General features: G+C 50.9%; 10 protein-coding genes across 10 annotated transcripts; 5 read left to right on the plus strand and 5 right to left on the minus strand.

The window, feature by feature from the left end:
- Positions 1-385: 385 nt before the first annotated feature.
- On the plus strand, positions 386-1,546 carry BO87DRAFT_341489 (DODA-type extradiol aromatic ring-opening family dioxygenase; the record flags this gene model as incomplete). Its single annotated transcript, XM_025620700.1, has 3 exons — positions 386-480; positions 556-686; positions 812-1,546. The coding sequence occupies exons 1-3, from the start codon at positions 450-452 to the stop codon at positions 1,544-1,546; spliced, it is 897 nt and encodes a 298-aa protein (XP_025476424.1). The 5' UTR covers positions 386-449.
- A 180-nt stretch (positions 1,547-1,726) lies between these two features.
- On the minus strand, positions 1,727-3,594 carry BO87DRAFT_418508 (aldehyde dehydrogenase PutA). The gene is made up of 5 exons (XM_025626890.1): positions 3,131-3,594; positions 2,572-3,083; positions 2,432-2,524; positions 2,255-2,370; positions 1,727-2,201 (listed from the first exon to the last, which is right to left on the minus strand). Exons 1-5 carry the CDS (start codon positions 3,530-3,532, stop codon positions 1,867-1,869), a joined length of 1,458 nt encoding a protein of 485 aa, XP_025476425.1. The 5' UTR covers positions 3,533-3,594; the 3' UTR covers positions 1,727-1,866.
- A 316-nt stretch (positions 3,595-3,910) lies between these two features.
- Positions 3,911-4,374, plus strand: BO87DRAFT_365790 (uncharacterized protein; the record flags this gene model as incomplete). Its single annotated transcript, XM_025621810.1, has 2 exons — positions 3,911-4,242; positions 4,294-4,374. The coding sequence occupies exons 1-2, from the start codon at positions 3,943-3,945 to the stop codon at positions 4,372-4,374; spliced, it is 381 nt and encodes a 126-aa protein (XP_025476426.1). The 5' UTR covers positions 3,911-3,942.
- A 402-nt stretch (positions 4,375-4,776) lies between these two features.
- BO87DRAFT_444148 (cupin domain-containing protein) lies at positions 4,777-5,340 on the minus strand (the record flags this gene model as incomplete). The annotated part of the gene is made up of 1 exon (XM_025628129.1): positions 4,777-5,340. The coding sequence occupies one exon, from the start codon at positions 5,338-5,340 to the stop codon at positions 4,777-4,779; it is 564 nt and encodes a 187-aa protein (XP_025476427.1).
- Positions 5,341-5,618: 278 nt separating this feature from the next.
- On the minus strand, positions 5,619-7,470 carry BO87DRAFT_444150 (CocE/NonD family hydrolase; the record flags this gene model as incomplete). Its single annotated transcript, XM_025628130.1, has 2 exons — positions 5,619-5,739; positions 5,783-7,470. 2 exons carry the CDS (start codon positions 7,468-7,470, stop codon positions 5,619-5,621), a joined length of 1,809 nt encoding a protein of 602 aa, XP_025476428.1.
- Positions 7,471-7,889: 419 nt separating this feature from the next.
- BO87DRAFT_409303 (putative salicylate hydroxylase) lies at positions 7,890-10,229 on the plus strand (the record flags this gene model as incomplete). The annotated part of the gene is made up of 5 exons (XM_025626235.1): positions 7,890-8,043; positions 8,109-8,234; positions 8,289-8,363; positions 8,413-9,247; positions 9,295-10,229. Exons 1-5 carry the CDS (start codon positions 7,927-7,929, stop codon positions 10,227-10,229), a joined length of 2,088 nt encoding a protein of 695 aa, XP_025476429.1. The 5' UTR covers positions 7,890-7,926.
- A 154-nt stretch (positions 10,230-10,383) lies between these two features.
- Positions 10,384-11,204, minus strand: BO87DRAFT_379356 (putative quinol monooxygenase). The gene is made up of 3 exons (XM_025624017.1): positions 10,880-11,204; positions 10,780-10,807; positions 10,384-10,717 (listed from the first exon to the last, which is right to left on the minus strand). The coding sequence occupies exons 1-3, from the start codon at positions 11,062-11,064 to the stop codon at positions 10,574-10,576; spliced, it is 357 nt and encodes a 118-aa protein (XP_025476430.1). The 5' UTR covers positions 11,065-11,204; the 3' UTR covers positions 10,384-10,573.
- A 2,152-nt stretch (positions 11,205-13,356) lies between these two features.
- On the plus strand, positions 13,357-14,010 carry BO87DRAFT_379357 (uncharacterized protein). The gene is made up of 2 exons (XM_025624018.1): positions 13,357-13,753; positions 13,826-14,010. Exons 1-2 carry the CDS (start codon positions 13,453-13,455, stop codon positions 13,891-13,893), a joined length of 369 nt encoding a protein of 122 aa, XP_025476431.1. The 5' UTR covers positions 13,357-13,452; the 3' UTR covers positions 13,894-14,010.
- A 2,258-nt stretch (positions 14,011-16,268) lies between these two features.
- BO87DRAFT_379361 (EXPERA domain-containing protein) lies at positions 16,269-17,393 on the minus strand. Its single transcript, XM_025624019.1, has 4 exons — positions 17,133-17,393; positions 16,826-17,020; positions 16,565-16,717; positions 16,269-16,493 (listed from the first exon to the last, which is right to left on the minus strand). Exons 1-4 carry the CDS (start codon positions 17,224-17,226, stop codon positions 16,423-16,425), a joined length of 513 nt encoding a protein of 170 aa, XP_025476432.1. The 5' UTR covers positions 17,227-17,393; the 3' UTR covers positions 16,269-16,422.
- Positions 17,394-20,188: 2,795 nt separating this feature from the next.
- Positions 20,189-20,709, plus strand: BO87DRAFT_341512 (uncharacterized protein; the record flags this gene model as incomplete). Its single annotated transcript, XM_025620702.1, has 1 exon — positions 20,189-20,709. The coding sequence occupies exon 1, from the start codon at positions 20,326-20,328 to the stop codon at positions 20,707-20,709; it is 384 nt and encodes a 127-aa protein (XP_025476433.1). The 5' UTR covers positions 20,189-20,325.
- Between the last annotated feature and the right edge of the window lie 437 nt (positions 20,710-21,146).

Below are 21,146 nucleotides of genomic sequence, written 5' to 3' on the forward strand. Positions count from 1 at the left end.
GAGGATGGGGCTGGCCACTCTGCTGCTCGGACTGCGCCATAAAGTTGGCTCCAGCCCTGGATGGCGCCATGACTAAGCGGCAGAGGAAGTGCAGGGTTTCTTTTCTCATATATGGTTCATTCAGGATGTGCAAGAATGCAACCCGAATACTACCGGCGATCAACCAGCTAGTATAGGCAGACGAGTTTTACGAGCACGCGTCTCCCGGTCAGCCAGATGGGCAAGTGAAAGGGATGGTCCCTCGCGATGACCAGTGAGGTGGCTTATCAATTGCCTTTGGACCCTTACAGCGTGCTCGGGATGTGGAGGACCCTAACCGAGGCCCCTTCCTGGGTCTCCATCCTGGATGATCCATCTCCTCCAGCTACCAACACTAACAGGCCCAGACTAGTCCAGATCCTATTACTCACCAGTCCATTGTTGGAAGTACCATCACCCCCACAAGAACGATGAAAGCCGAAGCCGGATGGCACAAAATGGGTATGTCCGCAAGACCCCGACCGGACCCCAGTTGGCAGCAGCTATAGCAGATCCACTCATGCCGCTAGCTACTAGGCCTCACCCCGGTCCACTTGTTCTCCCATGGCTCTCCGATGATGATATACGAAACGACCGAATGCTCCAACTACTGGCGCAAATGTGGCGATGAAGCACGAGCACACAATGTGAGAGGAATTGTGATGCTGGTGCGTCTTCTACCATCCTACACCATAAACACGCGGATCCACCCGTCACTCTACACTACCCAGATTGGGGAAAAGACATCCACCCCCCACGGACACTAACTAACACCCAATGATGACCAAATCAGAGCTCCCACTGGGCAACACTAGGAGACGGCATCGAAGTGGCCACGAACCCCGCTCCCCAGATCAGCCCCATAGGTATCGTCCCGAGCAACGACTACAAGACCTACCAAATGACATCTGACTTGGCCACCGCACAACGATGCATCGACCTCCTCCAAGCAGAAGGGTTCAATGTATCCGGCAACCCCAACTACAACTGGATAGTAGACGTGTTCACCATTATCCAAAAGATGTTCCCAGGGGGGAATCCCCCTCCGGTAACAGTGATATCCAGTAACGCGCGATACGATCCGCACTACCATCTGAAAATAGGAAAGACACTGCGCCAACTCCGAAAGGAGAACTACCTCCTCATAGGCACAGGAGGATCAGTCCATAATCTCTACCGCAATCGATGGGGACCCATGGTCAAACATCGTGATTCCCTAGCCCAGGAGATCCCCCCGGAGGAATGGGCACTAGAGTTCAAGCAATCCCTGGAGGATGTGATGACGAAGACATCGGGACTGCAGCTGCAGCGGGCGGTAACTAGGCTCATGAAGCATCCACAATTTCGCGACGCGCACGGTACAGACGATCATTTCGTGCCGGCGGCTTTTGTGGCGGGAGCGGCGGGGGATGCGGAGGATGAGGGCTGTCACGGGGTCTTGGGCGCGGAGACTTGGGAGTTGTGTAATATGGCTAATTTGCAGTTTACGTTTGGGAAGTGGCCAGAGCAAAAACTTGTGGCTGCTTGACTCTTAGCTGAATGATAGCATAATAGATGTATTAATATGAGCTTGTGATTAGACGCTTGGTCATCGAAGCTTTGTAAAGACTGAGGATCACGGTCATTTTTGACCAACCAATCGTCTTGGTCTACCTCACTGCAAAACTATTGGAAGACGAGATGAATTTATCATACTAGCCAATAATCCCGGATACCATCTCCTTCCAAACAGTATTCACACATAATGACACCAAGTCTCATATCTCACAAGTACAAAATCTGACCCAAGATCACAACAGTGTTAACTCACATGCATACCAATTTACTCCACATAAAGGAAAACACCACTCATAACCCCCTCCACCTTCTCACAGCTGCATACCCATAAATCCCTATCGTCGAGAGACTCGCCACAAACGTAAACAGTGTGATCACCCCACCAGTAATAATCCCCTGCTCAAAGAACCCAATTGCCTTGCCGCTGCGCTGCCCGATAGCGAGCAGCGGCACCAACGCCTCACGCAATGCGTCGTTGGACTTGGATGCGTAGCTGCTCACTATGTCTCGAACCAGAGCGGTGTTGCTGGTCTCCGTTACGAATTGGGGTCGCGGGACCTGCAGGGATGGTACTGAGTAGCGAGTTTCGCGCGAGGGTTTTTGGTTGATGGGGTATGCGGGGCCGACTGGTCTTGTTAGTGATTCCTGTAGAGGGCTGGGAAGGGAGTGGGAAACTTACTGAGCATGTCGACGGGAACGTGGTTGATATAAGAGGTGTAGGAGTCGATGAATTGGGTTAGGTATTTGGCTGCTGCGGGGGCGGAGAAGGCGTATGTTGCTGCTAGGGTTCCCATGCTAGATTTCGGTGAGCTTTGGGCTGATTGGAATACGGCTGGGTAAGTGGGTAAAGACATACGACGTGCTAAAATCAATAGCATCGTCCAGGCTAGTCACCGGATGCAGGACGAGCACCTTCTCGGATACCTTCTTTTGCAGAAGAGACGATTTTCTAAGCTGTCAGCATGATTCTTCCATGGATGGAGGTATAGAGCTTACCGGTCGTGCACTTCAACTACACCCCATTCGGAACCAGATACTATCACCCGTGCGCTGGCGTCTTTATACGCTGCATCGAGCAACGAAGCGCCCGAGCTCGATCGTCGCGGATTGACGGCCGTCTGACGAGCGTCTCCATTTTGACCTGCTAGATACTTCGATGATCGCTGGATGATAGCTTCCACGAACTCCTTCATGGCGAACTCCTGTATGAGGACAACGTCAGGAGAGTAAGTGGAGCGACCGCCGAAAGCGAATCGCGCGGACACTAGCGCATCCGCTGCAGCGGAGATGTTGGCTGTGCGGTCGACAATGGCGACGGTTCTGGCTGAAGTGGGAGAAGAAAGGCTGTTGGAAGAAGGAGAGACAGAGTCACTTTGTGCAATGATATGTGTTTTGTTAAGGAATGCAGTGTCTGGTCTCTCCTCGCTGATAGCGAATGTATCTGCGTCCAGGGTCTGAGGCAGGATCTTCTTGAGCACACCCGGTACGGCCATGGTGGTTTTCGTCAACTATTAAAGTTAGCATTAAGCCAAATAACTCGTGGTGTTGAGCCCACCTCAAGAATCACACAGTTCCCGGCCGCAATAGCAGCACTCAGCGCCGCAACACCAGAGAAAAACATAGTATGCGAAGAAGGAACAATATAGACGATTCCGGCACCGCGCTTCCCATCATGATTATCTTTGCCATTGGCAACGCGATACTCCTCCTCGAGGTCTTTCTTCAAGTCTAGCGAAGCATAGTGTGTGCGAATTTCTTTAAAGGCAAGGCAGATCTCGGCGCGAACCTCCTCCGACGAATTTCCCGAGTCGGCAGCGATCGCATCCTTGATCTGCTCGATATTCTGTACGAGAATAGACTGTAGACGGTGAAATTGGTTCTGACGGTATCTGATATTCAAACAGCGACCGTCTATCTCAGCAGCGACAATGCGCTGGAAAGGCTGTGTTGCGACCATTGTGCGTAGGTGGTAAGCGTGCTTGGTGGCACTCCGTAACACCAAGGTCTGGAATCTAGATGGATATAGTAGCAGGGGTTAAGCCGAAATCACGTCACACCATCAAACACGCGATGTGGACACAGCTTATTCCTCGGCAGTATGGCCCCAGCTAGTGATCCGATCATGCGGACAGTGGAAGAGTGTGCGGGGGAAATATGGGGGAAAGATGGAGGGAGGCGTTGGGTTGAGTCTGGGCGTTCGGGATGTGGAGGAGGCAAGGGATGGATGGGATGAACAGCACATCCCTTTTGTTATGCAGGTCAGTTCGGTGCACTATCCACCGCTAGTCAAGAGGAACATCATCCGTTCTAATTGCTGTTATTGTCTGTGAAAGTGCTTGTTACACACTCGAAGATATTATCTCCATCATGTCGTCTACAACTACAACTACTACTACAACTGCATCTAGGGCTGTTGACGCCAGCACGCTTTCTATCCTCTCCGACTACGAGATCCACCACACCGGCTCAGAGACCCAGCCTCAGCCCCGGGTTCCTCGTGATGCTGTCCCTGTATTCCAGCCTGTGGACTGGCCTTCGCACTATAGACGTATCCCTTCATATCGACCTGTGAATCGGAACTTGAGCTACGAAGAGCGATCGGCTGGGACGAGTCCCGTGGAGTATATGTTTATCCAAACCATGTTGCATGGGGTGTGGTTGAATGCGGTGAGTACCTATGCTAAATCTTCATATTGGATAATTCTGATATATATGCAGTCTGTTGCGCGTCTCTGGCGCTTTACTGGGGGAAGGATTAACGATAAGATCTTCCATTATGAAGTTGGAGGAGAGTGGTGATTTAGTATAGTTTATGTCTGATTTAAATTCGGTTATGCGTTCTATTAACATATACCAAATGTATTGTACTACCTATACGCTATATCAATAGCTTATATGCTACGAATATCAAGTTACAAGCAACTACCTTCTACCCCTATAGCAAATGTACGACGTGAACAGTAACGATATAGTACCAGATCAGCATTTGATTTACGATAATAGGTCAATAACCAGCATCCTATCAGAAACATCGCGCTCACAGATCTCTTAATGTATCTAGACTCTCAACCTCTTATGTATCTGCATGACAGCTATAGACATCCTTCCATTCCATCTAGCACTCTAAATACACCCTATATCAACCACCAACCCACCACCTATCTCATCCCCCTTCCCCCCCAACCCTAGAAAAAAAGAAGTCTAAGTACTATCCCTAACCTGAATCCCGCCCAAATCCTCCTTCAACCCCTCTCCCAACCCCTTCGCAGGCAACAACACATACAACATCCTGGCCCAGCTCCCCTCCCCATTCTCCCCATCAGGAGTAACATTCCTCCAAGCATGATTCGTACCTCTCTGCACCGCCACATCCCCTCTCTTCAACAACCTCGTCTCCCCCGAATCCAGCACCAGCTCGACCTCCCCCTCCAACACAACCCCATAATCCACCGACACCGTGCGATGCATCGGGCTCAGCGCATGCGGCGGCATATCCACAATGCGACACACCGAGCCCGTGGAGATGGTGATCCCGGGCGGGTTGGTCAGGTAGGAGGCGTAGGCGGGGATGTCGGCCTCGTCGGTGAGGTTTGCCGGGAAGGAATCGGTGGTGTAGGCGAGGGAGAATTGGGCGTTGGCGGAGTCTTGGATTTGTTGCACCGGCATTGTTTCTGAGAGGGTGGTGGAGAAGATGGCTTTGTTGGTGGCGGGGTCGTGGGTGGTTATGTAGCGGGAGAGGGGGCGGATGTTTTTGGTGTTGGTCATTTTGGCGGTGTTTGTTTGGGGGGTAATTGGGTGGTGCTTGTTGTGTTTGGGTTTAGAATTGGAATGTAATGAGGAGTTCTTTGTTTGGTTTGGGGTTGGTATACTGCTTTGGATGGGATGCTGTTTGCTATATAATGCTGGGTCTATACTACAGTATACGGACGAGGATGGCATCGGGACCACATCCCGATGGAGTCAAGAAGGTGGTTCAATCGGTTATTCGGCTCTCGCATTACAGAATGAAATTCAGTTCCTAATTATCTCATCTAAGTTATGATCTACTTCCTGCGGAGTTCCTCCAGCCAGCCCCGCGGGGGGATAATCGGCAAAGTGACATAGTTATCTCCGTGGCCGAAGTTGATATGGTTGAGCCCGTGGAATCGCTCCGGGGATCTGTCTCTGTCAGCAATGTAGTCGTTAGTACAATCTGGGAGAAACTTACCGGTCTACAGGAGAATTGTGCTGGAATATTCCACTTCCTTGTGTGTCGCCAGATGCGACCTCGAGGATAATCTTTCCTCCCTTCTCGACTACGACGTTGGTCGGCCACACCTCCACATCGACCGGGTAGACCTCGCCCGGAATGACCGGGAGCACATCCGTGGAGTAATAATTGCGATGGGGCAGCCAGGGACGGTGGCGAGGATGCTCAGGGTCTGTCTTGCGCAGACTGACGCGCTGCCAGCCCTTGCAGAGAGGCACTGGGTCTCCAGCTGTGCCGGTGTAGAACACCTCCTTGCCCTCGGGCGAGATGTACCGCAGCGTGATGAAAAGGTCGATATCTTGCGGAGTGGGAGAGCCTGGCTGGGGGCTCATCGACACATTGAGATGCGCGACAATGTGTCCGGTGATTTCTGTCTCGCTCTCAAATGGCGGAGTGGTGAACTGCACCAGTTGCGGGTTCTCCAGATTGCCAAGAGCAGGGTAAGTGATCTTGACCGGGCGCTCTTGCGGAGCAGTGGTAATCAGCTCTTGCTTCGAGGTCAGATAGTATCGCGTGTATTGGGTGCGGGCGATGGGCCATTCATTTTCAGTGCGGCGAGGGAATTGCTTCTCTGCTTCAGCGTTGTTGAATCCGACGTCTCCTTTGCGGAGAACCAGATCAACCTTCGGGGCTGTTCCAGTGGACCATCCCTCTCGATCCTCGCCCTTGAGGAAGGCGTCTAAGAAGCTGCGCTGGACTTCCACTTCTTCCGAATAGTAGAAAGGCAGGTCATGGCGACCGGTGATGAAGCGCAGATACTTCAACTCGCTGCCTGCTTGGGTCCAACCCTCCACATTACCCCGCAAGTGCAGCAGAATGCCACCCCAGTTGGCCACGGACAGAAGAGGCACCTGAATATCGGACATAGTGTACTCCTTACTAGCATAGTATATATCATCGCGGAATCGGTTGTTGACGTTGTCGATTGTCTGGTCCTGACGGTTCGCTTCCAATTCCTCCTCGGGAAGATCACCCTCGATGGTATCAGGACCCCAGTTACGGGCAGCACGACCAGGCCGGCCGTACTGGTTAGAGACGACCTGGCGGTCCCACCAGAATTTGATGAAGGCGTTCGAAAGGATACCTCCGTGGCGACAACGATCACGGTAGTAGTCGGACATGCCCTCCCACGGGATAATACACGACAGGCCCTTGGGTTGCCGCGCACTGACTCTCCATTGACTTCCAGCATAGTAACTAATTCCGAGCAGTCCTACTTTACCAGTGGACCATTGCTGTTCAGCTGCCCATTCGACCACATCAAAGAAAGCCTCGCTTGTTTCACGGGACATGGTGTCCAGCTTTCCGCGGGATTGGCCAGTGCCTCGCTCATCCGCCCGAACAACAGCATAGCCATGCTTAGTCCAGAAGGCAGGATCGGGAGTCTCCCAGGCTGAATGGGCAGAGTGATGCTCAGGGTTGACTTCGCTGTATGACTTCGGATGGAAGTCCGAGTATGGAATATCTTTGCCGTAGGGGCCGTAAGTGACTAGCACGGGGGCCTTTTCCAGCTCCTTGGGCCGGTAGACGTTGCATCGGACAAGACCTGATTTATCCTTCAAAGCAATGGTGACATTTTGCTCGAAGATGTAGGGGAAGGATGTATCATCCCGGGTAGTGATGTCTTCGCGGATGGGATTCGGCATGATGGTGATACTGTATCTCACGAAAAAAAAAAAATAAAAATAAAAATAAAAATAAAAATAATAAGAAAATAGAGGGTCAATAGCGAGGAAGTAAAAACAATGTGTAACAAATGAACTCAAAATCGGTGTGATAAATAGGTCGTCGTTATCTACCCCTCACGGTGTTTTGCGCCATTCAACGGTTCCCTTGCATCCGCCCCCGAACGTGGAGCCGAAGTTGTTGAGCCGAGGATTGAAATCACGATTCCAGACCCCAAAATCCGTCCGGCATTAACGGTGGACACAAATGACTCATCCTGGCAATTTGTGGGGGGTGAATGAAATCATGGGGTTGTCTCGAAAGATATAATTGTGTAGTATGTCATGGCAACACTCCGCTCTTAAGTGGCGAGATAACCAGTGTGTCCCCAGTCTGCAACCTTTAGCCAAACGAGATACACTGCCCTATCTGCAACAATGGGGAGCATTGACCCACGCACAGCCCAAGGAGGCCTTCACATTCTTATTGCCGGCGCTGGTATTGGAGGCCTGGCCACTGCCATCGCTCTCAGGCAACAAGGTCACCGTGTTGAGGTCAGTTACTCTTGCATCCGAACTTCAGGGTGTAGACATTAAGTTAGACTAAAACTTGGACGCAGTTGTTTGAACGCTCCCGCTTTGCAAACGAAATCGGGGCAGCGATTCATCTTACACCCAATGCAAACTCTGCGTTGCTTAGATTGGGGATCGACGGCACCAAGTTTGGGGCTGTAGAAACTGAGCAGGTACCCGCTGCCATGCTTGCTCGCTAACCGAAAGATCATCTCTGACCTTGCCAGTTACGCATATACACTCCTGGTGGAGAGCCTCTGGGTATAGTCGACAATAAAGCGCATGCAGACAAATGGAGACACGTAAGTAAACTCCTCCTGCTTGGCACTCAATCGTCATAACGCTTGATAGAAATGGACACTTGTTCACCGAGCCCATCTGCATGAAGCTCTGAAAGTTGCCTCTCAGGCACCTGGGCCCGGTATACCAGCTCAGCTGCACACATCGAGCAAGATTGTAGACATTGACCCAAAGAATGCCACGGTGACTCTTGAAAACGGGGGAACTTTCAAGGGTGATGTCCTTATCGGAGCAGACGGTGTCCACTCCCTTGCGAGATCGAAATTGCCTTTCGCAAAGGACATTAAGCCTTTTAGCTCTGGCAAGAACGCATTCCGCTTCCTTATAAAGCGCCAAGATGCCCTGGAAGATCCCGAGACTCGTTCACTTGCTGAGGTATACGGTTCAGTGGATATGTGGGATTCTGATGAAAAGCGTGTGGTCATATACCCTTGTGCCAACAATGAGTTGCTGAACTTTGTTTGCATCCACCCCGACACAATGAGCACTATCAACACATCCTCTGACTGGAACCAAGAAGCTAGCAAGGAGGCGCTTCTTGAAGTTTTCAAGGATTTCAATCCCCAGGTTCTCAAGATGCTAGCCAAGGCTGATCCTTACACCCTAAGAGTGTGGCCTTTGTTGGACATGGAAACTCTTCCCACCTGGATTGATGACCGACTTGCAATCATCGGAGATGCAGCGCATCCATTCTTGCCATATCGTGCATCTGGAGGAGCGATGGCCATTGAGGATGGCGTTTCCCTGGCTGTCATGCTGTCCCGGGATGTGACCCGCGAGGAGATACCAGAACGGCTGAAGCTGTATGAGAAGGCTCGTCACAATCGAGCCAGCACTGTGCAGCAGATGACACGAGAGTCTTCTAAGCCGCAATCAATGGAGACGAGTCAGTATCAGCACATGGGTTTATCTTACATAGCTAACATTCCACAGTGGAAGCAATGACCGACTATATCTACGGCCATGACGAATTCGACCACTCCACGCAGGTGCTGCGTAAGCACCTCTGGAGCAAACTCCCGGCCAAATACTGGCGACAGCCCATTGTCTTCGGCCCCATGCCCGGCCCCAGACAAGACTGGTGGGGCAGAAACCGCGTCCAGAAGTCGCTCAAGTCAACATTCCAGACGGCGTCAATCCGATTCAAAACTAGTCGGACGCTGCTGCAAAACCTCCTTCCTAATGAGAGGTATTCTTTCACTGACCCAAGCACTGTGGCCTATGCCAGCTTCTCGCAAACGAGACTTCACGGCATGGACTGGCTCGGCGGTGGCGGCTACCGTCACCTCGGCCTTTACATCGAGGGCGTGCAGTATAAGAAAACAGACGGCGAAGTGGTCAAAGGGCTGTACCTGCCCATTCTCTTCGAAAGTCTGACTGATCCGATCGTGAGTGGTCGCGAAGAGCTCGGCATGCCCAAGCTGTACACTGCCATTGAGGCACACGAGCGGACCAATTCCTACCATCTCACGACTAGCTGGGAAGGCGCCGTATGGGGTCACTTCCACTTGGAAGACCTGGAGGACCAAGACTTCAGCATGAACCCTCCTCAGAACATTGGTAAGGGTGACTTGATCTACCGCTACATGCCGCAAGTTGGACGCGCAAACAAGGGACAGCCTGAGGCGGAGTACCCCGTGCTTGTGCCACAAGAGGAGGAACAGAAGAACATTCCATCGAGGATCATTCGGCTCCGGACGACAAAGAACGCCCGTTTTGAGATTAATGCGCTCAGCTGGGAAGCATTGCCAACGCTGCATCATGTCATTTCACGGCTGGCTGAAATTCCTGTGGATGAGATTGTTTCGGCCAAGGTGGTTGAAGGTGAGGGGGTAGCAGATGTGTCGTGCGCGAGACGTATCGAGTAAGGACTGAGTCGCGTTAAAAGGAAGGTACGGCTGGTCGGAGTCATGATTGTCAGCATTGCTGTACCTGTATGTTTTGATAGCAGATCCAGAGTAGTTCAATGTACCTGTTTTGAACGATGTGACCTGGCTTGGGATCATGTGATACCAGTTTTGTGTCCTATACCGTGAACTATGACTACAAGTACAAGCTAGCGTTCAACTGCTGCGACTACTTTCGAGCTCCATATTTTATGGAACAGGGTCAACTAGGAATAAGCGTATATAACTTAAGTATGTTTTCATGTCTCATTCAGTGCCGAGAATGCTCTGGGTTATCGCTCATTCCAGCTGCCTGAACCTCGAATCTAGTCCACCAACCCTCCATTAGTCTTCTTCACCATCGTAAACGGCGTCCCCACTCTCTTCAACAACTTAGCCTCTCTAGGCTTTATGAATAATGGCTCCGTTGCAGCGAAGTAATCACGATAATACGGCTTCACCAATTGGACCTATTTGAGAACCAGTCAGTTCAGCTCCTGGTCACCAATGCTTAGACAAGGGTGAGACCTACCCCCATAAGCCATTCTTTTGACGCGGACCTGTATACAGATGGTAGGTTAGCATCAAATCATGGACAAACAACCAGCAGCCAGAAATGGAACGGGACAGACCAATTCTCTACCCAGGAGATAGTTCCCGGGGAATCAAGCGACTGGTATAATTCGAAGAAAGTACATTCGGGCTCAGCAGTGACAGCCTTGTAGGCGGGTTCGAAAGCGGCCCAGAACTTCGGCACGTCCTCGGGGTTTAGATGGACTGTTACTTGCAGGGAGATGGATTCAGACGAGTCGGACATGGCGAAGTTATCTGGTTTATCGCCAGCTTCTTCCGAAGGCAGGGAGCTATGGATGATTGGTGGGCTGATTTGGAGATGTGATGATGGCAATTGATAGCAGAACAAGTCCTTTGTAGACAGTTGAGGAGGGGTGCTGGCGGGGTTATCGGAGGTTAGTTAGCATCTACCATAAGCGGCTAACTGTAAGCACTAACCACTTAGCACTGAATTGACAGGGGTTTGGACTTGGTGCTTTTCAGTGGCTATCTTTGATAAGCCGTGTCGAGGCTGAACAGCCCAGCCGTATTGTCACCGGACATTGGTGACCTCAGTGCAAAACTGATGAGATTAGATGGATTCTATGAAGCTTCTTTGGTACCCTTGAGATCTTCAGTATCGGGCCGATTCTGAAAAGAGGAGGCGCCTGTTAGTTAAATGGTGCACGTGAGCTCAAATGAAGCCAGAATACCAACGAGGATATTGTTGACTGTATATAACAGCAAGTGCCATCACTGCCGGACACAACAATGTCTTCAGTCATAGGCAAGAGCTAGCCCCTGACGAGGAAATATCATATTAACCTAGATATATGGTTATGATAGCATAAACGAATAAGGCTTCAATATTACCTCGTCTGAAGGTTCGTGATGACAACTAAGTGTCCAACTGGATCAGCTCATGATAATCGGATACTACTTTCCTGGACACTATATTCCGTCCGCGAAGGATACTGTGTATGCGTAATCAGTCTAAGTAACAGTGGGTCTCGATCGACAGAAATATTACTTTTGCCATCGATCGTCCGACTTTCTCTGTATCATGTTTAACCCCAGATCTCATAGAATTCAAGATAAGGTGAACGGTGCTGATGAGAAGCTTGTTTCGAGGACCGGATGATGGCGGTACTAGTAATACTCTTTTTTATGCACCATTGGTTTTGTGTGTTGATATATCTCAGGGTCACCCTGCTTATACGTACCTATACATCGCTACTTACCTAATTAGTAGTTAGTATTCAAGCTGATTTACGCACTGAACCATATGAGACTAGTACCGTCGTAGCTATGTAACACACTACCTCTAGAATGTATGAAACTAAGCTCAAATGCCCATAATCTGAAACTTCATGTCCAAGGTCTCGGAAGCACGATCAGGTAATTGTACCTAGCAGCTCGACAACACCCAAACTCACATCAGGAAAGCGCATCAGCCAATTAGCATGAACCAAGTATCTATTCGACTCAGTCAGAACTATGCACTACAACTGTGGCGCTGTCCGCTATGCTAAGCACTAAATTGCACAAGTTGTAGTCTTGATGGGTGAAAGGCACGGCCGTCTCACTAGCAATATAGTGGACCACTTAGTCTATGGATCATCCGGAACGATACGTATGTCCCGGTCATGACTATACCTCTTGGCAAGGTGCTGTAAATTGTGTTGGTGGCATCTATGGCCTCGCAACAAAGCCGCTCGATTGCAGTACAATATGTAGTATACGTATGAACTGCATAGAAACTAAAGTGAGTGGTTCGAACATTGAGGCTTCTCTGCAATAGCTCGCAGGCGTGCAGGCCTTGTCTGCCTGATGTCACCGGGGTCGCAAGGATGAGTTCATGGGCCTAATCCCGGAATGACTTCGAGCCTTGGGGCCACTAGTCTCGTATTGTCCCCAGCAGTAAGCAGCTAGGTGGCAATCACGGGCATGGATTATCTTCGAGCTAAGAGTGGTAGTAGGAGCGGGCACCTAGATGACTGGACAATGAATAGCTAGCGAGCACCGTGGGGTCATCATGTCTCGAGCTAGAGGAGCGCGGATATATTCGGGAGTGGAAGAGTCCTTTTGTGTGATGAGTGTTCCATGACTGTTGGAGGATGTCCGGTGGCTGCACCTCGTGGCATCAGGCCGCAATGGGAAGCAGGTCTGGCATCTGGGGGATGAATGTGGGCATGCACACAGGACATGCATGTGGTATTCTTATCGTAGTGCTATGAATGGTAAAAGGCGCTGCTTGAGAGTTCAGTGTCCTGCGTGATTTCGTGGAGCAAATATCATCGAACTGCGGGGATGCTACTGCTCAACAGATTGGAGGGTTGGTGAGACCACCCGAGTTGTGGATTGACGGATCTTTGCTGGATGGATGGATGGTCGGGGGCCCAGAAAGGCCTAGAACGCGACCGTAGCTTGGAAGCATTTGAAGGAAGTAAGAGCTTTACCTGTACGATGGTTGTCTTTGAGGTAATGTGCTGTGCTTTGGGAAATTGAAGAGAGGAGGGAGAAACCCGACATAGCACAGCCAACGTGCGAACCCCCTTTACCATGGGAACGCAGTAAAGGGGAAGAAAGCAGGATGGATGGTGACAAGAGGAAGTTTACTATAGTAAGTATTGAGTGTCGCGGCGGATGACGCATGACTGGCTGCCTACCGAATCAGGCGGCCCGCTGTGAGGTGCTCCGCCCGCTGCTGCACTTCACCAGGAACCGTAACCTCACCTCCTCCCGCCTTTGCTCGTCCTACACTTGCATCTCTTTCTCCTACTACTACTCCGTTGCCTTCTGGCTTCTCCCATCTCCAGGATACCCTGTCGTCTCGCTTCTACCGTCTCCTGTCTCGTCTGGAGCCCGGTCCTCTCACCTTTCCCTCCCCCTCTCAGCGCCACTTTCCCCCTCCTCCCTCGCCCGCTCGCGTCGATCGCTTCGCTGGTGTGACTGTATTTATAATTCGCCCCGTCGGCCACCTAAGGCTGTCCGAACAAAGACCCTGATCTACTGGCTGTCTATAGACTCGATAGAAAACTTGCTCCAGAGCTGGCCAGGGCTTGCATTTGCTGGTTTCCCCGACCTGATTTGACCCTCTCCGAGTCTGGGAGAGCTTCCCCGCACTAGAGCTGCACAGCATCATGTATGTCGTGGAGGAACACATCACTAGGAAGAATGAGAGACCAAGTGAATATGTAGCTAACCGAAGACTCTCACAATATCCAGGCGCATTACCGTGAGCGTGATTCGTCCGGATCAGGCCGACGCCGACATCTTCTCCTTAGAAGTCGGTGGGGACATGACCGTCGAGCTCCTCAAAGCCATCGTCGAAAGCGAAACCTCCATCCCTCCTCCCTCCCAACGTATTCTCTACAACAATCAACTACTCGCCGATGATGCTCGCACCCTCGAACAGGTTGGCATTGGTGAGGGCGACATGATAGGTGTTCAGGTTACGCTGCGGAGACCCCAGGCCCCCCCACGGAGTATTGGGGGCCCCAGCTCTGCTGCTGCCCAACAAAACCTGCAGCGAAGACAGGCAATGACACCAGATCCCGAGACGATTCGTCTACATATTCTCGGTAATCCGCAAGTGCGCGAGGCTGTTCGACGGCAGAATCCGGAACTGGCGGAGGTGGCCAACGATGCACAGCGCTTCCGTGATGTCCTTCAACGACAACAACAGCGCGAGGCTCAGGCCGCAGCAGAGAAGGAAGCTCGAATTGCCATGCTGAATGCTGATCCGTTCAACCCCGAGAATCAACGCGAGATCGAGGAGATTATCCGTCAAAACGCGGTAACGGAAAACCTCCACAATGCCATGGAACACCACCCAGAGTGTAAGTGGGCGAAACGGTTTCCGTGTCGACCTTATTGCTAACATGAAAGCACAGCATTTGGTCGCGTAACCATGCTGTATATCCCTGTCGAGGTCAATGGCCATAGACTCAACGCATTCGTCGATTCCGGCGCACAGGTCACCATTATGTCACCCGAATGTGCGACCGCGTGCAACATCATGCGACTCGTCGACCAGCGATATGGGGGAATCGCAAAGGGCGTCGGTACAGCTAACATCATCGGTCGGGTGCATTCAGCACAAATCAAGATTGGAAGCATGTTTCTTCCATGCTCCTTCACGGTTATGGAGGGAAAGCACATTGATCTACTCCTAGGCTTGGACATGTTGAGGAGACACCAAGCCTGCATTGACCTCAAACGAGGTGCACTCATCATTCAAGACCAAGCGGTCCCGTTCTTGGGAGAGGCAGACATTCCCAAGCACCTCCAGGAGGAATTCGAGGATGAGCCCATGATCAAGGGAGCCGATGGCGCCGAAGTCGGCGCCCGGACAGGTGCGGTCACGCATCAGGCCAGCCGCAGCCAAGCAGCTGGTGGCCCCAACATGGCCTCTGCGGCATCCTCTTCCCGCCCAGCCCCGCCGCAGTCACACTGGCCGGCGGACTCCATCGCGAAGATCACCGAACTAGGCTTTACGCGAGAAGAAGCCATGCGAGCTTTAGACGCAGCCAACGGTGACCTAGACGGAGCCATTGGATTTCTGATATGACGCAGGTGATGTCACCGCTTTGGAATCCTTCAGCTGGCAAACTTGGTGCCGGGTGAGCAGTCCCGGGAACTTTCGTACCGCTGTAATATGATCTATCATCACAACAGCGAGACCTGTGCGCAAATTGTGCGATGGCGCTCTATTCCCTACCCATGTCTCTATTTTACTTCCCTTGTAACAATGAAGCCTACGGACGTAACTATTATTGCATTCTGGTGATCCTACACACTCCCATGGTCCCCGCACGGAACTCTATACCTAGCAAGCAAGATAGACACCATCAACAGCCACCCAAATCTTACTAAGGATATTTTGGAGGCCATCATTCCATACTATCAGCCAGCCCTGTGGCAAACAATCACAATCCCTGCTTTGCCCCCCCCCCCCCCCCCCAAATCCGCAAGCCTCATCTTCTCACATCGGGCTTCATCCCGACCTATATCATGCAGCTGCAGCATTAAGAGCGATCGGGTCGGTGTAGCGGGTCCTGCTGCCACATTTACACTTTTCACACAGTAAGTACTATCTAGTGGGAATGCATTCCTACCTGTACAATGTACAGAGCACAGATCACAGACCCAAAGAGACTTTTGGTTTTCAGCCCACCGCACCTAACTTAGCGAGTTGGCATGTATGCCTTACGCCTTCAGCTCACTCACTCACACACCTCGGCACTAAGTCCAGCACGATAAGGCAGGTTGATGTCCTTGCATGACTAGGCTCATGCAACTTCCTAGGCCTAGAACCCAATGACTGGTCTAGTTTATTGGTCTGCGAAACATTTCCGTCCAGTCTACACCTCTACTGCTACAAAGTACACCTGTAGGAAAGTACTGTGTACAGTGCACTTTCCAGCTTTGCAGACGCATGCACGCCTGAGTTTAGATCTGCCATTCCTTTGCTTTATTTTTTTCATTTTCTTTTACGTGATCTATGGATTATCATCCCAGCACATACACCCCCTGCATTGGATACTATATGCATACATGCCCTCCACTGAAATAGGAAAGGGAGAATATTGGGGTTATGGGGACTGATTACTGTGGTGACTTACTCCTTCTTGGACTTGACTAGGAGTCTGGTCCGAAGTCTAAAGAACATATCCAGTGCCATGAACGCACCTATCAGAGTTAATTAGCAGCCGTTCAACTCAGCTTACTGATGTCCAGGCGTATGCAGTATCTCTACTTACCAAGAGCGACATAAGGCCCATATAGCATGCTGATGTTCTGCTTTTGGGCTACAGAGCGATCTGCCCAACTCCAGACCTCGACCAGACAGACTGTGGAGGTAAGGAAGGCCTGAAGACCAAAAATGAGGAGGTGGAGGGGGACAAGAGGGTCATCTGTCATGTATCCACCCCGTTAGCTCCAAGTTCCAGATAGGGAGATACCGAGCGTTTATGATGTAACGGTAGGTATAGTTGTGGATGATAATAGGTGTAGATCCGCACCTCTCTTCAGGCCGCCAAGTGCCCAGACGCTTACGGGCACATGGTAGAACAGCTCCATAAGAATGAAGAAGTAAAACCAGGGGGCTGGTGGCTCCTCGAAGAACTTGTCATGATACGTATCGATGTAGAACTGTCGGAGGGTGTGGGAAAGGTTGGATTGGAGGGCGGTGGGGAGGATCGGGGCTGCGTCGACCACTAGGAAGATTGATTGATTGATAGCGAGTTAGTGGGTTTCGGGACTACGTAAACGAGTGTATATCAGTGGGAAGGGGGGAGGGGGGAGGGGGGCAACTTTAGACCGACTTACGAAAAATGATGGGGACATGAATAGCAAAGAAGGAGAAGTAGATCAAGTCGCGTTTCCGGCTCCACAAGGAGGCGGGAGCAGTCGGAAAAGCCATTCTGGGTTTTCGGGATTGCGTAAAAGAGAAGGTGTCCCCGGTTATCTAGAAACGTAGGGCGTAGGCTGTAGATAGGTCGGGTCCCTTTCGTCCGGCCGAAAAGTTTCGTTTGACAGCTAAGTGGTAAGCTAGTAGAGTCTAACTTGCTGGAGGATGTGGAAGAAAAGGATCTGATATGTGCGAAGAAGAAGAAGAAGAAGAAGAAGAAGAGGAAAGAGCGAGAAAGCGGGTCAGCTGACCGTCACGGGTTCTCTCTCCGAGAAGAGTAAAACGCAAACGAAGCAAACGGAAAAAGCAACTACCATGAGAAAATAAAAAAAAAAAAATAAAATAAAATAAAGAATGAAAAAGAAACCATCGAGAAAAATCCCCGCCGTTCGCCAGACCCGATCGGCTGGAAAAGACAGTCCGAGAACCTACCTAATACTCACTACTTTGGCAGAATGTTTGCTTTTTCCAAAACTGCACGCGTCTCAGGCAGTCCCTAAACATAGCTTAAGCTTAGCCGTGTGGATCGCAGTTCAGCTATCGCTCAATCAACAATCATGGCTGCTCGGGTAAGGTGAGTTTAACCCACTGTCAACCATCAACCAGCCGTGGTGACCCAACGGTTTAACGAGCTCAAAAGTATGAAATATTGAAATAAAACAACAGAAATTGTTTCTTTCGCCCATCCCACAGGCTTGCTTTTTTAGCAGAACTCATCGGCCTTGCATATGGTGTTGAATAATATATCGATATATTCTTCTTCGATCTTATCGTTGTGTGAGACATCCTAGTGCCATGTCCACCCTGGTAGCTGGTCCAGCTCCGCCCTCAAGCCATCGGTCATAGATTCATGGTGATCTCTCATTCCAGGGCGGCCCGATAAACTGGGCGTCTTCACCGCAATTCTCGAACCCTGCCTTCAGCTTACTCGTTGTGACCTCCGACTCCCGGCAAAGCTTGTGGTGCGAAAGTCCTCTACTGGAGCCCAGGATCCCTTAGTTGTGGCGCCTGCCCCTCCCCCTTCCCTTGGGGCTGATCTTGTGCCTCTGGACTTCCTTCTTGGCCCGGAATCGGCCTTGACTCAATTTTACGCATCAAAACAAAAGTACTGCAAGGATTTGAGCAGCTGGTATCCGCCACCTGCACGCTGATCCCACCATGTCTCTCAATAATAGCATGCATTCTGCAGACAAAGCAACCTGATCCAGGAAATGTCCTCGAACGTCAAAATGTACCTGGGTCCCCTATCTCATGATTTGGCTCGGTCCTCCTAGAACATCGTTGTGTGGGCGGACGACGGGAAGCTTACACTTAGCGCCACACTTTGCACCACCGTCCGTCAGTCCATTGTCGCATAGTGTTTCGCACAGAGTGGGCTAGTCTCCAACAGCCGGAAATGCGTCGCCCGACTCCCAGGGTAGACACTAGTCACTAAGTACGTACCTTGGAGGTCACAGCGACCCTTTCCCCGGAACTTGGGGCCAAATTTGACCGCCGGTGCTATCTAGTTGCTGTATCTCGCAAGAACACCCTGCGAATAGTCGCCAGCCTCAACCAGTAGTTGACTATCCACATCCACCGTACCCACCGGCACCAAACTTGGGAATCCTTTGACATTTCTTGTACCCCATGCACCAGTTGGGATAATATTTCGTAAGAGATAGCTCATGGACAACGAATCAGTGACGTGACACCTTGAACGGGCATCAATCGACAAAGTACATACTTCTTCCTAGGTTGTCTCGAATGGCAGCAGGAAGGGACTAACTTGGATAGGTAGTAGATATGATCAATGAAAGACAAAGCACTCAGGCCCTACGACGGAAACACGGATGACACGAAAGAAAACTTGGTCTCAATTGCAATTCGACCCCTCCAGACTCGGAAGCTCTGAGCTTGAAGGTTGCTCAAACGCGGACATGATGTGGCTTGAACAACTGGGCGGACACAGTCGTACATTATGATCAGACCAATTCTCCTGCATCCTTCCTTCGAGGCTTCTGTGGGCCTTCGACGCCATCTGGGAAATGTTCTAGATAGCCTGGATGACCTTCCGCGGCCCATCTCTACCGATTATGGAACATTAACGTGGCTCGGTGGAGAAACCCAATAGTCCACGGACATTGAACCGCATTCCCGAAATGAAAGCCAACGTCACAACTCGCGCGAGAGGCTCCGTTGGCTCTGCGCGCGAGAAGATCGGCCAGGCTTGTCTGTTCCACCCTGGTTCAAATTGGACTTGATGCGAAGGATGGATGGATACTGTGAGCAAGTTTTTCGCCCGTTGGGTGGAAGCCCAAACCGGGTCTATGTGTGACCCTTTTGGCTTACACGGGTGCTCACTCCTTCCGCAAGTGAGCTAAAAAAAAATCTTAACCATTTTTATTGAAAAGGAAAATTTTGACACCAGTGTTGTTTGCTTCCCTGAAGAGGCAGCATGGATACGCAAAGGCGTCACTAAAACCGAGAGAGAGAGAGCGAACACATCAAATTTTCGGGGAAGCTACAGTGGGTATGCGCTGAGTCGATTTTGTGCCTCCTCGGCATTGTGGCTCCAAAATAAACTGGAGCCAGGAAGTCGGCACTATTTTTGTTCGATTGAGTTGACGCGATCGATCACCACCAGGATACTGCGAGAAAGAGAGCAGGCATTACCCCAAACAAAAATTTCACCGTGGAAAAAGAAATTTTGAGAAAAAGAAATAACGAAAAAAAATTAATTAAAGGAAAAAGAAAAAGAAAAAAAAGCAAACAATTCAACAACCCAAAAAAAAAAAAAAAGAAAAAATAATAACATTTTCTCGTGCTTTGGAATAAACAGCAGTGGAACACAAATTACTCTAACCCCCTTCACAATGTTGTACTGAGTACGCATGCGCCCTCTTGACATGAGATAAACGGTTTCCACCAACCAAACATTAGCAGAGGGGCTGCAATATTCCTGGATTATTGGCAATGGCTACCTGTGGCAGAGCGCATACAGGCTACAGTAGTACAAAGCAGCTGCGGCCTCGAAGCCGGGAGTTTTACCATCGTCCTTCTGTCGAGCGATGCAAGGACTAATGCAAGATAGCAGAGCTACCGTAGCTGCTGCTGCTGCTGCTGAAAGTAATGGTACTCCTTCCCACTACTGCACAGGACAAATCCCGCGATCTAGTGCCGTCTACCCTAGAAGGAACAGACTCAAACTTAATGATGTTGGCCCAACGTGCCGGCCGCATGGCTCCACCTCTGCCTTCTTTGCAGGCCCTCTGGCTGCTTATCGTTCATCCGGGTTCGCTAGATCAGAGCGGTGAAACCACACCAGAACCACATCGAATGGAACAATTTACAGTTGAGAGCCAGTCCCCCGGAACACGCCGGGTCCAGGGAGAAGACAGTGCCTTCCCATCGAAGTATCGGCAGGTCCAATCGCTATCGCTTCTGCGGTCGGTCAGGCTTAGCTCCGAGAAGACAATCGTCGTTGCCATGCCGGACAACTCTCTACTGCTGTAAGCCCTTTGTCGTCCGATGCGGGAAGGAAGCTATACTCTTGGAGTGGGCGCGCCGATGCCCCATTCTTTATTATTCATTGGACCTTGACCGCTTCTCCCAATTCCGTCGTGCATCTCTTGCTCGTCTCGGTCCCTGTTCCGAACGGCCTGCCTCTTCCCTTTCTGGCCTCTTCGTCACTTTGTATGCTCTCTTCCCCTTCACCTTTTCCAGACACTGCTTGTGCCATGCTGGCTCCTGAGTGGTTCATTCCTTTGCCGCCGCCCCCTCACCCCCCTACGATGACCGCTGTTCTCATCTGTCGAGACCCGTCCGGCACCAACTTTGTACCCCTGTCGTCATGGATTCGAGACGACCTTTTTTTGTGCCCGCCTTGAGTAGTAGTAGCAGTAGTAATCGGGCGTATCTACCAGCCCAAGCTTTCCCGGTCCGGAAAATTG

The sequence above is a fragment of the Aspergillus neoniger genome, assembly GCF_003184625.1.
Source record: "Aspergillus neoniger CBS 115656 unplaced genomic scaffold BO87scaffold_32, whole genome shotgun sequence".
Classification (NCBI taxonomy): Eukaryota; Fungi; Ascomycota; class Eurotiomycetes; order Eurotiales; family Aspergillaceae; genus Aspergillus; species Aspergillus neoniger.

Excerpts from the sequence above, each read along its gene's own strand:
- BO87DRAFT_418508 (XM_025626890.1), bottom strand. The coding sequence starts at position 3,532 with ATGGTCGCAACACAGCCTTTCCAGCGCATTGTCGCTGCTGAGATAGAC. Across the intron at positions 2,371-2,431 it reads GCTATTGATTTTAGCACGTC|CATGGGAACCCTAGCAGCAA; the intron begins GTATGTCTTTAC and ends ACCGAAATCTAG. Across the intron at positions 2,202-2,254 it reads CGTTCCCGTCGACATGCTCA|TCGGCCCCGCATACCCCATC; the intron begins GTAAGTTTCCCA and ends TAACAAGACCAG.
- BO87DRAFT_379356 (XM_025624017.1), bottom strand. The coding sequence starts at position 11,064 with ATGTCCGACTCGTCTGAATCCATCTCCCTGCAAGTAACAGTCCATCTA. Across the intron at positions 10,808-10,879 it reads ATCTCCTGGGTAGAGAATTG|GTCCGCGTCAAAAGAATGGC; the intron begins GTCTGTCCCGTT and ends ATCTGTATACAG. Across the intron at positions 10,718-10,779 it reads CAAAAGAATGGCTTATGGGG|GTCCAATTGGTGAAGCCGTA; the intron begins GTAGGTCTCACC and ends GTTCTCAAATAG.
- BO87DRAFT_379357 (XM_025624018.1), top strand. The coding sequence starts at position 13,453 with ATGACTGGCTGCCTACCGAATCAGGCGGCCCGCTGTGAGGTGCTCCGC. Across the intron at positions 13,754-13,825 it reads ATCGCTTCGCTGGTGTGACT|ACTCGATAGAAAACTTGCTC; the intron begins GTATTTATAATT and ends GGCTGTCTATAG.
- BO87DRAFT_379361 (XM_025624019.1), bottom strand. The coding sequence starts at position 17,226 with ATGGCTTTTCCGACTGCTCCCGCCTCCTTGTGGAGCCGGAAACGCGAC. Across the intron at positions 17,021-17,132 it reads TCATGTCCCCATCATTTTTC|TGGTCGACGCAGCCCCGATC; the intron begins GTAAGTCGGTCT and ends CAATCTTCCTAG. Across the intron at positions 16,494-16,564 it reads TGGGCCTTATGTCGCTCTTG|GTGCGTTCATGGCACTGGAT; the intron begins GTAAGTAGAGAT and ends TAACTCTGATAG.